The sequence below is a fragment of the Protopterus annectens genome, chromosome 13.part0 (genome assembly GCF_019279795.1).
Source record: "Protopterus annectens isolate FY-2018-M chromosome 13.part0, PAN1.0, whole genome shotgun sequence".
NCBI classification, from domain to species: Eukaryota; Metazoa; Chordata; order Ceratodontiformes; family Protopteridae; genus Protopterus; species Protopterus annectens.
This window is the reverse complement of record NC_056747.1, coordinates 965,463,479-965,478,737: the sequence shown is the minus strand read 5'-3', so window position 1 is coordinate 965,478,737 and position 15,259 is coordinate 965,463,479. Positions and strand designations below refer to the sequence as shown.

The window sequence follows — 15,259 nt, the reverse complement described above, 5'->3', positions numbered from 1 at the left end:
CCCGGTTAAAGAATCTCCAGCTCTACTCAGTGGCATACCGCCTGCTCAGAGGCGATCTGTGCCTGACGTATAAAGCCATGTCCAACCCGGAATTAATGGACATGCTGCACCTCAGAAAATCCAAATCCCATCGAGCAACGCGCTCGAGGGACTTGAACCTCAGCAGTGAAATAAATAGGACATGCTGGAGGGACAGATTCATAACCCAGAGGCTCCCTTCACTCTGGAATAAAATCCCAGTCCAGGTTAGGCAGAGTCCCTCATTGACTCTCTTCAAGAGGAATTTTGATGAGTGGATGGGAGATCGTAGGTTTACCCCGGGTATCACTTCTGTGTCACTGTTAGACAGAGGCACAGTATACTAACCTTGAAAAAGGGCATAGCAAAATTAATTTAATATGGGTGGCGAAAGCCATACACACTCTGGCTAGGCTTATAAATGCCCTAGGGCAGATAGCCTAGTATGAACCTATGAACTATACATGCTTAAGATGTGTGACTGCTGACTTGCATGATTCAGTTATCACAGACACAACTGTCTAGGACATTAAAATGACCAGCTAAGAGGCAGACTGTTGAAAGAATCAGAAACGGCATTAGCTAAAACCCCACATGCAAGTTTGCAGCTGGAGAAAGGTTAAAACATAATCAATTCATAGGACTTGTTCAGGAACTGAAGTTTGCCAGATTGTAGGATGTGAAAATGAAGTTCAGACAAAAAGGACCAATATTACAATAACGGATGATCACCTGATCTGAAAGCTGCTTCATTCTCCTCACTAGGCACTATCTACACCTATGAAAGGTAAATCAGTGTGCATGTTGCAAATGACCTGACTGACTTACTTTGGGAAATGTGTAAGAATAAGTGTTCTTTTCTCAGGTAAAAGCTTGTCCTTCTCCACTCTGAACTTCTCCAGCAACTGACGTCGTGTAACTGTGAAGATCGATTTAAGAAGACTCCGACCAAAGACCTGCGTAGTGTCATATCGAGGAAGGCTGTCACAGCTTTGTGGTACATGACAGTAACAAAGCCACCTATACAAATAGAACAAAACAAAGAAAATATAAGGCTTAGCAGCAGCTTTCGAAGCAAAAACCCAAAAACTCTTACGTTGTACAACATTGGCACTCTTCATCAACACAATGAAATGCAAAACTAAAGATCGATCAACCTGACTCACCACTTAACAAGTATATCTTACAAAGCATCACAAACAGAAATGCAATGTTGCTTTAACTTACTGTATTTTAAATATATAAAAAATTATAGCATTAACAAAAAAACAACAGAAAAATAGTACAGCTATTTGATCGGGTCTGTAAATTCAGTGGCACAAACAATTTGATCAATTATTTTACTGCTTTACATATATCCATCAGTCACACAATTCCTCAATGAATTATTTTTGTTTTTCCTCATACAATTCTATGTTAAATCACTGCTCTTGCATTACTTACAAGCTGGGGGATTCACAAGTGCCTTTAAATTATAGGTGTGCATATTGTTTAGTAAGTGGTCTGTCTAGATATTAGCACAAGTTGCAAATTTAAATCACAGCAATATTCTACATAGCAACAGACCAATCTGGTAATCTGCAGTACACAGAGTTTGAGTAACAGACAAGTCTTTGGATGTCAACTTGCATCTTTCTACATTTCACACACCTTTGTACATGTCTGCTATCCTGGCTTCTGCCAGCACTTTGAGCTTGTTACAGCTGTAGTTCTGTGCCACACTAAGGTATACATCCTGTCTGTTTCATACATTTACCACGTGAAAGCTCCTTAACATGCTGGTCACTAGGAATATTAACAAACATGGTAGGCAGCAAGTGTGTACTTAAAATGTATACATAAAACTATGTGGGTGATCATAATCAGAATGCCTTGTAAGTGGAACCCTGTGTGATGTGGTTACCAGTAAAGTGCTCACAACATTTTGAACATACAAGGATGTGACATTGACGCTGTGAGCTCTCACTGGTTACCTGCCAGACAACCAGTCCCATGCCTGTTGCTAAGATGGTCTCTCACTGGTTGCCTGCTGAACAGTCAGTCCCGTGCCTGTTGCTGAGACAGTCTCTGTCGTGTGTCAGCTGTTGAGATATACATCCATGGGACAGAATGCAGGGCATCACAACAATCACAAAGATTATGAATGGCAAAACTAATATGCCTCCATCTAGGACTGATTATTATACTATGACTAAAAAAAAAAAAGTTTCTATAATCTACCACCCAACTTCATCCAAAATTGCAACTGCATGTTCAAAAGTTAAATGGACAGGTGAAGAGCTGTGGGAGCTTTGTGGCTACTTTGCATACTAGGTAGATGTCCCTGTACCCTCTAATCATGTCTTGTCAGCTCCCTCCTAACAATACAAGCACATATTTACATAAATATATTTTAAACTGTGGTGCACATAACTTGTTACAGTGCTACATGACCTTCTTTTTACTGCCGTGCCTTGGATTTGTACTGGTTCGTTCCTGTTCTGCAGAAACAGCGGGTAATTCCTAAACCTGTATACCTTTTTGCTCATTATTGAGAAACAGTGTTAACTTGCATGCCACAGTTATCAAGATATCCACTGCTGGAGGAGATGTGATTGGCTACGGACTGCTGCACAACTTCTACTATTATGTGCCATCATTTTTGTATACACAGTACAACAGGCAGCAACAGTCAGTACTGTACTTCTCCACATGAGCACGTATCCAAACACTACATTAACACTGTCCGATGAGGATGCTCAGCAATGCAGCAATGTTCTGCTAACTGAGAATTTTTCTGGAGTACTGTGTGTCAAGACATTTTGCTGATGATAGTCAACATGTGTATGCCCATAAATTTGTGGCAGTGAGCAATTACTGTACACGTTTAGGCTTTATGAATCATAAACTAAAGTGAACACACTCATCAGCACGCCTACTCCATACCAGTCTTCTCTGACTTACACAGAGTGTAGGCAACTGTCTACAAAATTTCCACACGTTTTGCAACTGCACAGGCTTGTTGTGTAACTTTGTCTGCATTGCATAGAGCCATTTCTATGCAATGCAGACAATGTTTGTGAATTCCACTTTTACACTACAATAGAACAGATGTATACATATTACTGTAAGATACATCAATCTGTACAAGTGCAAGAAGAGTACAGAGAGAAATCCAAACAGGACAAGTGTGATTAGCGACCCGAGAGCTTGTCAGTGCAGGCAATGAGGATGGTTCTGAGCAGCCTGGGAGGAGAGATGGTGATTCTTGCTTGGCTTGTGCTGCAGCTTCAGTGACACGGCCTCCTGGAGAGCAGAAGCTCGTAAGTCAGTGGAGTGACTAAATCGGAAGAATGTGGGCATATCCCCCAAGCCAAAGAAGGTACACCCTTATTAACCCATGTGAGGCAGCACATACGAATGGACTGAGGAAGTATAGGTGGCCCTTATAGTGACGCATGTGGGCAAGTCACTACTGGGAGGCAGAGGTTAGGCTCGCAAATGAAAAATACTTTTCTTACTGGCATACTGGTGACAGCAAAAAGCATCCACGAGGATACCTGTATGATGATTCCATAGGGGCTTAACAGTCACAAAGCATGGAGGCAGAAATATATCATCATGTGTCATTTACAGTAAGTCAACAAAAGCAGATAAAAGTAAAAGTATGATTCTGTGTTGCTCTCTGACCTTTGAACTACCACCATTTGACTGACATTACTGTATGACAGCTGGCATCTGAAATACATGCCACACATGAGTGCAGCATTAACCTACAGGATAACGTGCAGGCCATGCCTTGCAAGGAAGACATTTTTTTTTTTTTTTTTACAAAGTATCATGGTATTTATTTTACAAAAAGCCACCACTAACTAAACTCCTTGGCCCAGGTAACTTCTGGCACATTTTGTTTAACTACCCAGCTCCAGCATTTGTTTTCTTAAATGGGAAGGCACTAGTCACTCACTGTTGACATGAGCCCATTAAAAAAGTAGCCCAGAGTCTGAGTTTTTATTCCAGTGCTCCCTTTCTACATGCTCCAAACCGCTCTTTCTCTCTGTCCAAGCATATGAAAACACACCGTTGAAGACTGACCTTCTTTCTGTCATTTCAGTCACCCTTCTTTGGGCAAAAAGGCTGACTACTCTACACTACATAATTAAGAGGTTTCTTAATGTTCACTGTGCAAAATGAATTTACAATTGCAAATACCTGGTATAATTGACTTTATAAGCTGCAACGTCATCATTCTGAGACCGCTGCCGAAACTGTGATGGTGTCTCCAGTTTCCAGTAATTCAAGCAGAGAAGGAACATTTTGGATAACTCATACATTGTCTGTCTCTCTTTTGGAGGAAGATGACTAAATTTGTACTGCACAAAATTTAGAACCCCCTGTTGAAATTTAAAAGAAGTCTGTTAAAACAGAGGCAGTAACTACTACAATATTAATACAGATAATTTAAGTGCTCAAAGAGCCCAATAAAATAGTAACTAAATCATATTGGTAAAAATGTTTGTGATGAAAAACAGCAGAAGACAAATTTACATACACAGATATTCACTCACAAACAAAAAACTTCAGAATAAAAGACAGTATGGTGAAAACACCAACTACTGAAACACGACTAATCGCAAAATGAAATCTAACAAGTTTTCTTTAGTGATCCTTTTAAAACCTACCCCATCACATACACTGTCACTACAAATAAAAGACATGCACAATGCAAACACAAAAGAAACACAACATTCTTTTGTGACTGTATACACAGAAATAATAATAAACCTTCCAAGGCAATCTGAAAATATTTTATATGGGGGACACTGACCCTCCCCACCATTAAATACACTAACTCCACAGTTGCAGAACCATAACCGACCAGAAACACACACACTTATGCTATAGCTGACAGTATGTACCTAGAGTACAGCATAGCACAATGACACCATCAGTTGTGTATCAGGCAGCTAAACCAGAAGCTGACTAAAGCAGTCCTTCATGAAGTGAAAAGTAAGCATATTACACGCAGTCATGTACGCACACACATTTATTAAGCATAGATATATATATATATATATATATATATATATATATATATATATATATATATATACACACACACACACACACACACATATATATATATATATATATATACACACACACACACACACACACACACACACACACACACACTAAACATACATACACACACATATATAAAATACACACAAGCACACTCAATACATATCTATATTTATGCAAGTGTGTGTGCATATATATATATATATATATATATATATATATATATATATATATATATATATATATATATACACACACACACACACACACACACACACACACACACACACATATATATATACACAGACACAAACATACGTGTGTAAAACGGTTTACCTTTGAATTGTCGTTCGACGTGCATAACACCGAAAGTACGGCTGCAAAACACGACAATGCCAATTCACCATGTGTTTAATTGGCAAATAAGTGAATGCTTTTTTGCCATTCAAACACATGGATCAAATGTCGGAAATGGCTTTCCAGCGAACCATTTTCGACATTTGATCCTTCGAAGTTCTCCGTATTTCAGTAACACAGGTCGCACAACAGGGCAATCGCACATACCATGTGCGACAAAATGAAGGTAAACTATGTAAAACACATCTATATTTATAGAAGTGCATGTGCGTTTGTATGTTGAACTGCTGCTGTTTTTACTTCTGCACCTCATACTCACTGTGTTCCTGCATTTTAGCATAGGCTAGACTCAGATCTGCTGAATGTAGACTGTTACCACTTGAGCTCTGAAATCAGCCAGCTTACATTAAGAGCCCCCCCCCCCCGCACCTTGTGGCAGAAGCGTGTAGCCAGAGACCATTCTGAGTTGGAGTTTGCTACAAAAGGCTCTGTGTGGGCTTCACCGTTTCGTTGTTTGGGAAAAATCTATTCTCTGATTGGTAGTTTGGGTTAAATCTGTTAAACTTGCCTGTATCTAAGTCCCACATCTGCGCAGGTTCGCTCACTGTGTAGCAGGGCTCAGTGGGGGTTATTATTGGCAGTTGGACACAAACTTCTTGTTTGTTAATCTTCCCTTAGTACACTGCTTGTGCTCCATTTGAGGTTTCTCGCAATTCTGCTTCAGTATCAGGTGAAAAATTCAGCATAGCTTCTGAGGTACCAACAAAAACCTCACCCACTAGCCCTTCATAATTTAGACTTCTCCTCTCCATCTGCCTCACCTGGTCTTTTCTGTCCTCTCCCTGTACACTGGCAACCCACTTCTTCTAGTTCAATCAAATTCAATTTGTGAGATGCATCTATAGTACGAACTTAGACATCAGGCTCTCTCACTCACCAGAGTGTATATCTGACACTACGCGGGTTACACACACACACACACACACACACACACACACACACACACACACACACACACACACACACACACACACACACACACACACACACACACACACACACACACACACACCTCTTGCACCAAGCAAATACACACAAACCTATATATGCAGAGGTCCTCGCCAAAAGCCTACCTAAACATCAGAGGCCTCCCAAATGCAAGCACACTTCACACAATACATCTCCTTCAAAACACATTACACATAATAGCTCATGCACCAGTCAGTCACCAGACAAGCCCCTAAAGCAAAACACAAAACCAAACATCTTAACCAAAGGTGACTCCATTGTGAGACACACAGATGTCCCACTCACCAGATTGGATAAGGAAAAGGTCACGGTCAGCTGTCTGTCAGGTGCCAGGATTCCCCACTCACACACACACACACGTGCACACACACACACACACACACACACACACACACACACACACACACACACACACACACACACACACACACACACACACACACACACACACACACACACACACACACACACACACACGCCTCTCAACAATAGGTACTGTTATGACTCCATCACAGTCCATGTTGGTGTGAACGGCCTGAGATGTACCCCACTGGACTATATGGAAAGGGCGTGCAGAGAATTGGTAATGCATTGAGCCAGCCTTGAATCTGAGGTATCTTCTGCATATTTGTCTGACTGGGACATGCAAGTATGCCTCTTTTAGGTCTAAAGTCACAAGCCAAGCGTTCTTGCCCAGTATGGGCAGAAGCTGCTGCAAAGTCAACATCTTGAATTTTGGTATATCCAGGAATGTGTACAGAATAGATAGGTCCAGTATTGGCCTCCAGGCCTTGTCCTTTCTGGGTACCAAGAACAATCTTGAGTAGAATCCTTGTCTCTGCTCCTGCTCTGGTACTTGTTGAACGGCCCCCATGTCCATGAGGGATGAGACTTATTTTTGTGCCTCTGCCCTTTGATTTTTTGGCAGATCTGGCCAGCCGTTTGCCTTTGGCAGGGTATGGAAATGGAACTTGCAGCCTTGTGACACGATATTTAGCACCCACTTGTCCTGGGTTATGATGTGCCAATTTTGAGAAAAAAGTGCTAATTTTGCCCCTAAGGGTGCTGCCAGGAGATAAGTGCTTGGTGCAGGCAGGGGGAAGTCATTGGGACTGTTTCCTGTATGGTTGAGATTTGTCTTCTCCAACTTTGGAGGTAGAAGCACCCCATTGCTTTGACCTGTATGAACCTCGCGCCTGGGGTCTGCCTCTAGGGCGTCTGGGTCTGCCCCTTTGAGGTCTGTCTGACACAGGAAAGGACCAGTTCTTTGTTGGCCAGTGTCTACTAAACCTAGGTGGCTGTACTTGTAAAACATCTTTGACAGTTTGCATAGATTTAGCTTTGTCCTCCATTTTCTTTACCACCTCTTCTGCCTTAACACCAAATAAAGTATCATGCTGTAAAGGTGCATCTAATAATTTAACTTTGACATGATCAGGCAGATTTTGTTCCTTTAACCAAGCATGCCTCCTAATTACAGAACCCGTAACTGCGGCCCTGCAGGAGGCATCCAAAGAATCAAAACCAGATTGCAAAGAATGCTTTCCAACTTGTTCAGCTGCATGCAATAAATCCTGCATTTCCTTGTTTTCTGCACATTCAGAGTTTAACAACATTTTCTGTTTAAGCAATGCCATGACATGTTGCTGATATTTGAGCATATGAAACTGACAGTTTAAGGCCTTTATAACCAAGGTAGCAGATGTGTATACCTTTTTCCCCATCTATCCAGAGCCCTAGAATCTCAGTCAGAGGGGGAAGAGTTTTTTGCAGCGGAAGCCTTAACTCCCTTGGGACCCTGTGAAATAGTTTCTGGGTCTGCAGAAGGGTTTTAAAAAGGAATTAATGAGAATCAGGAACCTTGTAATATCTATCAGGCTTAACAGGAGCTGGAGGTAAGGAGTCAGGGGTAAGACTAGACTCCGAAAACACATCGTCAACAATGACTAACACGAGGAATGGCTAGTGGCCTGTGTTGAGGTAGTAAAAGGAAATCCCTGAGCCTCTTTTTAGATTCTGAAAAATCTTGGCACTCCCAGTGGAAATGCTCCCTCATGGTATGCAAGGTTTCCCCAAAAGAATAGTCCTCTGGAGGAGAAGCTGAAGGAATAGATTCTTCAGCATCAGAATCCTCATGGGGGGAAGAGAATATTCCTGATCAGAAGAGGAATCAAAAGAAATGGAAACCTGATCTGAAGATTCATAGTCCGTCTCTTGCCTAGGACTCTTATCAAGGGGGGATGGGAATCCCTGATCAAGGTAATCAAGTCTTTGGCCATTTTGAACATCTGTTTCTTGGGCATAGAGGCCTGACCATTTGGCTCTTGAGTTTGTTTCTTTGCTTTAGAAGGTGCTTTAGTCTTTGACTTTGAAGCTGAAGTCGGTTTAATGTAAAGGTGTTTAGGTCTGAATTCACCATCAGAAGCCGGTGCCTGTTTAGCGGCTCCGGACCCATCTGAAGGAATAGTATCCGAGGCTCCAATACCTTGAGTTTCCAGCGGCAAGGCCGACTCCACGTGGGAGTCGGTAGCGGGCTGCGACTCTAAAGTAGCGGGCGTCAGGGGCTGCGAAAGCACCTCACTGAGAACCGGCAAACCGGACACTGGCTTAGGAGAAGCTTTGTCGCAGGTTTTGGGCCTCGGTAGTCTATCTCTCTCCTTTTCTTTGCATTTTTTTGTGAACTCTGGTAGTCGGATGGCTATCCAACGACATTTCTGGATAATTAAACCAGAGTCCAAAATAGTTTAAAGCAAAATCATACCGACGCTTAATAGTGCGTTGGTTAAATCTAGCACAAAACCGCCAACCAGAAACATTGTGATCAGGGCCTAGGCAAGGAATACAGTAAGAATGAAAATCCTTATGAGGTATTTGCTTTCCACAAGAAATACAATTATTTAGTTTTTCTGACATCGTTCTGGAGCAAGAAAAAAGTTTCCCTAACGGGGTACTTAGCTTTATTGAAGACTTCGTATCTGAAACTGGAACACGAAAATCTCAGGAGTCGGCCGACCGGCACTTGCAAACTGCTTCTGCTTCGGGCACCAGGTGGCAAGAAAGACTAAAGAAAATGGCGTCGGCCGCATCTTTTATATCCCTGACGACCTGACGTCAGGAAAGGGGCGACAGCAGCCGACGCAGGACCCAAGACTTTGGAATTCAGGCCGACTGAGGGCAACCTGCCAGCAGGATTACCCAAATGTAATGACTGCAATAGTGAAACACGAAGAACATATGGTGGTCAAGGACACCACATACACAAACCCTGTAGATATAGCCAACCTGCTGGCAGACAGGTTCATTGAAAACTTCACTCCTCTGTGCCCCCCCATCAGTAAAACAGGACATCCCCTGTACCTGCACCCCTTCCTCTTATCTCTACAGAGCAAGTCATCACTGCCCTCTCAAAGGCAAAAATAATAAGGCACTAAGCATGCAATTAGTCATGAGGGACTTGGGAATCTAGGTTGATTGCAAACTGACTTTTGACCACCATATTTCCTCTGTTGTATGGAAAGCTTTCTACATGGCCCACCTCATTAGTAAGGGTATCTCATCGAGCCTCCATGGGACCCGATAACATCCCAGGCTGCATCCTACATGAACTCGGGCAGAAACTTGCAGCACCATTAGGAACCCTATTCAACCAAAGCCTGAGTACCACTTTTGTCCCAGCCGAATGGAGGACAGCTACTGTCATCCCTTTCCACAAAGATGGAGCATCCATCGATCCAGGAAATTATAGACCCATCAGTCTAACTAGCCTGATCTTCAAGGCCATGGAGCAGATTATCACGGACCTCATTAACAAGGACATTGGCAAACTCCAGACACTTGATCCCACAAAGTTTGGTTTTGTCAAGGGGAGGTCATGCCTGTTAAATTTGGTCAACTTCTTTGAGACAGTCACCAAGGCCACAGATGAGGGGAAGACAGTGCACACTGCCTACCCTGACCTGGCCAAAGCCTTCGATAGTATTCCCCACTCAGGTATAATAGATAAACTCTCTCAACTAGGCATCAATCCATATGTTACCAGATGGGTAGCAAATTGGCTCACTGATGGAACCCACCTAGTCAAAATAGGGGAAGCCACCTCAAGTAGTAGACCCGTAACAAGCAGTATGCCCCAGGGATCGGTCTTGGGGCCTCTGCTGTTCAGGATATACTTCTCAGAGGTGCAGGCCAAATCTAGTGGGCTATGGCTGACCAAGTTTGCAGATGACTGAAAGCTGGGTGCTGTCATCAATTCCCCTAGTGATGTTGACATCCTCCAAAAGGGTCTCACCCAAACAAATCACTGGTGCCAGAAACATGGCCTCAAGCTGAATGCCAAAAAATGCATCATCATCCTTTTTGGGTAGAATGACGTCCCCACAAATTATCACATTGACAATAAGGCACTAAGCATGTAATTAGTCATGAGGGACTTGGGAATCCAGGTTGATTGCAAACTGACTTTTGACCACCTTATTTCCTCTGTTGTATGGAAAGCTTTCTACATGGCCCACCTCATTAGTAAGGGTATCTCATCCAGGGACAAGGTGGTCAAAACATCCCTATATTCTTCCCTTATAGGACGGATTACTGAATACAATGCCCCTTTTGACATGTACCTCACAAAGCACATGCAGCAGTTGGAGAGACCACAGTGATTCCTCACCCGGAGAATCCAGGGCCTCTAACATCTACCCTACACAGACAGGGCAAAAGCCCTGTCCCTCTACTCAATCTCCTACAGACTCCTCAGAGGTGACCTCTGTCTGGCATACAAAGCAATCTCAAACCACGCCCTGATGGGGCTACTGCTTATCCACAAGTCAAGCTCCACTCAAGTAACCTGCACACGAGACCTCAACCTGGTCTGTGACATTGATGGGACTTGTTGGAGGGACAGATTTGTGTCGCAGAGACTCCCCCTTTTGTGGAACAGACTCCCTCTCCATGTAAAGCAGAGTACCTCATTAAACATTTTTAAGTGCAACCTGGATATCTGGATGGGGAACAGAAAATACACCCCTGGGATTCCACCCACGTCCCTGCTGGACAATGGCATAGGGTGCTGACTTATTGGAACATGGGCTAAATTCTTGGCTAGGCTTGTAAGGGCCTCAGGGCCCAAAAGTCTAGTAACTTCCTATGATCCTCAAGCAGCATTTTACCCTCACCTAAGATGATGCCTCAATACAAACAAAAAATTATTCACTTTAATAACTGGATTAGTTTCTGGTGTCACTCTAAAGGGATCCAGTACCTGTCAGCCTGGGTGATATGTTTGACAGGCCTTAATGCTTTGTCAGAGATGGTCTTCATCTGTCACCTCTGGGATTTTGGTTACTGGTTAAGGCTCTTGCCACTCCCATAAGTGCCTTTTTTAGGCAATATCATAAGAACAAAATTCCCCAACATAAAATACTCTCTAAAACAACCTCAAGGTTATGCTGCTAAATGCTAGGAGTCTAAATCTGAAACTGCACTCAGTGGAAGTAGTCCTTACTATGGAAGATGCTGACATATTTGCGGTCACAGACACCTGGTTTAAGGCCACAGGAAAGTACTCCAACCATACTGGGTTATAATTCCTTCTACATGTTCAGAGGCGTGAGAACTAAAGGTGGTGGTGTATCAATAATCAAAAAATACACCTCTAGATTGGTTAAACAGAGCCAGGTGCAATTGACTGTTGGTAAGACCCCTCTTCAAGTCATTGCCAGCTACGGGACCCCCTCCATGAACCAATGCACACACACAGCCTACATGGATCTACCTGAGTCGATCAAGAGACGACCAAACACCCTGGTTTTGGGAGACTAATTACCTGTCCGTAGACTGGGTTAATTATATGTGTACTAACAAACTTACCCAAAGGTTCCTAGACTTTGATAACTCCAATGCCCTGGATCAGTTGGCTGACACCCCAACAAGGGGCTCAAACTTTCTGGGCCTGGTGCTCACGAATATGGGGGATCATTGCACCTACCCAAGTGTGTGGCCCTCCCTGGTGAAGTCAAACCACAAACCAGTCTCATTGGAGGTAACAATAACACAAGACCCTCCCTCTTGTAGGAACCAAACTAAAAAACTTCTCCACTGCCAACTACAACCTCTTACGAGATGGCATAAATAGCTTCATTGGCCCCCCTCCCCCCACAGGTGGATAGGACATCTATGCTGTGATTTACACCAAGGCTTTATATGAGCATCTACACGCGTGTATTAACTCCACCATACCTGATAGGACTAAAGCAAGATCCTCAAGGAAGAACAAACCTGCCTGGTGGGCATCAGCCATAAACAGGCTACACAATAAGAGAAAGAAATTGCTGTCGAACAGTAGGAAGGAACGGTATGAAACCTTTAAGCACTCCTCCTCAACTTAAATAAGCAAATACAACATCTAGAAAAGTCCTCTAAAGCTAACTACAAATCCAAATTAACATCCTTAGCTAAGTATAACCACAAGGTATTCTTTAGTTACATCTGTAATCTCTAAGGAAAGACCAGACTTGCACAGAACTTGTAGTTAATAGTACTACATATACAGAGCCTGTGCATATAGCCAACCTATTGGCTGATAGGTTCAGTGAAAACTTCACTTCCATGCCCCTGCTATGTATACCCCAAAGCATCCCTACCACCTGTCCCCTACCTAGTATCTCCAAGGTGCAGGTCTTAAATGCCCTTGCCAAGGCCGATAACATCCCTGACTGCGTTCCAAATGGATTAAAACAAAATGGAGAGACCGCAAAGGTTTCTTACAAAGAAAAATTCAGGGTCTTCAGCATGTCATATCTGGACAGACTAAAACCACTGTCACTTTACTCTGTCTTATACAGACTTTGAATATAAAGCAATCTCTGACCCTGCCCTAATGGAAATGCTGTACATTCTTAAGTCAAATGGTACACGTGTCACTCGCTCCAAGGACCTTAACCTGGTATGTGGCATCAATAGGACTTGCTGGAGAGACAGATTTGTCTCACAGAGGTTACTTCATCTCTGTTTAACATGAATTGGAAGTTTGTTCCAAAGTCCCTCAGTGACCCTATTCAAGAGAAATTTAGACTTCTGGATGGGAAACCGTAAATTAACCCCATGTAATAGGGTGCCGATTTAGTGCCTGCTAAAAACAGGCACTCTTGGGGCCATAGGGCCATTAGCCTAGTAACCTCCTATGATCCTATATGCTTACATACATATAATATATACACATGGATACAGACATATATACACACACATACGTATAAATATAAACATAAATATATATGCACACAGGTCTACTACTAAATTTCGAACTTCCAAAACTTCAAAGTTTTGAAACTTTGAAATGTTTAAATGGAGATCACCGTACAGAGCGGTATGGTATAATTACCGTTTTCCTCGCTGTAGTGTCATCTCAGAGTTGATATATATATGATAAAACATAAAAAAAAAAAAAAAAAAGACTTTTTGTTTTTATTTTTTTTTTATTTAAATCTTGAAGTTTCAAAACTTCGATCTTATGGTCTCAAATCATAAGAAAGTCGACGTTTTGAAAGTTCATAATTTAGAAGCAGACCTGTACATATACGCACAGGTTATTTTATATATATATATATATATATATATATATATATATATATATATATCTATATAATTTCAAAACTTTTCCCACCTTTACTGTGATCTATAACTTGTACAGTTCAATTGACAAACAAATAAATCTGTTAGGGGAAAAAATATAAAAAATAAAAAACGTACAATAAGCTGGGCACACCCTTTAAAAATAATACTTTGCTGAAGCACCTTTTGATTTAATTACAACATTCAGTCTTCTTGGGTACACACCTGCCTTCAATTAAACAGACTCTGACTAACCCCAAATAAAGTTCAGCTGTCCTATTAGGATTTTCCTGACATTTACTCAGTTGCTTGCTACAGCAAAAGTCATGCTTCATGCAGAGCTTACCAAATATCAAAGGGATTTCATTGTTGAAAGGTATCAGTCAGGAGAAGAGTACAAAAACAATTTCCACAGCACTGAATATACCATGGAACACAGTGAAGACAGTCATCAAAAAGTAGAGGAAATATGGGACAACAGTGACTTTGCAAAGAAAGTACAATTGTGTACACTTACCATAAATGTAGATCTTCGAGTGTATTCACTGTTGCAGTCATTACACTTAGGTTATCCTGCCAGGGGTAGCCCTCAGTCGGCCCGAATACCAGAGGCTTAGTATTTCTGCATCATTTGCTGTCACTCCAGGACTGACATCAGGTCGTCAGTGGTATAAAATCAGGCAGCCAACGCCATTACATAAGTTTTTCTTGCCCCAACTGTCAGAAGCCCCCAAATAGGGAGCTAGGTTATGGTGGAAGAACACCACCAGTAGAAAGCAAATACCAAAAACTCCCTGCAAGGAGAGAGGGAGAGGGAGAGAGACAAGGGGGGTGGAGGGTGGGAAACCAGGACTGCAACAGTGAATACACTCCAACATCTACATTTATGGTAAGTGTACACAACTGTACTATGTTCTTCATGTTTCACTGTTGCAGTCATCACACTTGGGTTGATTCCCAAAGCTGAAGAAAAGGGTGAAGGCAGTCAAGAAGACTGGGGGCTGGCTAGGATGCCCTGCAAGACTGCATTGGCAAAGCCTGCCCTGGATTTGGAGAAGATAAGCTGGTGGTAATGCTTGGTGAGGGTATGAACAGAAGTCCATGTTGCAGCCTCCAGGATGTCCCTGGTGAGGAACCCTCAGAGAAAAACTGCAGATGTGGAAGCTGCCCTGGTGGAATGCATCCTGAC

General features: G+C 42.4%; 1 protein-coding gene across 2 annotated transcripts in view; it reads right to left on the bottom strand.

Moving 5' to 3' along the window:
• KAT2A (lysine acetyltransferase 2A) overlaps positions 1-15,259 on the bottom strand; it is a 647,704-nt gene that overhangs the window by 474,571 nt on the left and 157,874 nt on the right. For both annotated transcript variants that reach the window (XM_044054728.1, XM_044054730.1), the window contains exons 5-6: positions 4,210-4,391; positions 847-1,038 (exon numbers count right to left, since the gene is read on the bottom strand). In XM_044054728.1, the coding sequence (XP_043910663.1) occupies positions 847-1,038; positions 4,210-4,391 (374 nt within the window). The remainder of the gene's footprint in view (positions 1-846; positions 1,039-4,209; positions 4,392-15,259) is intronic.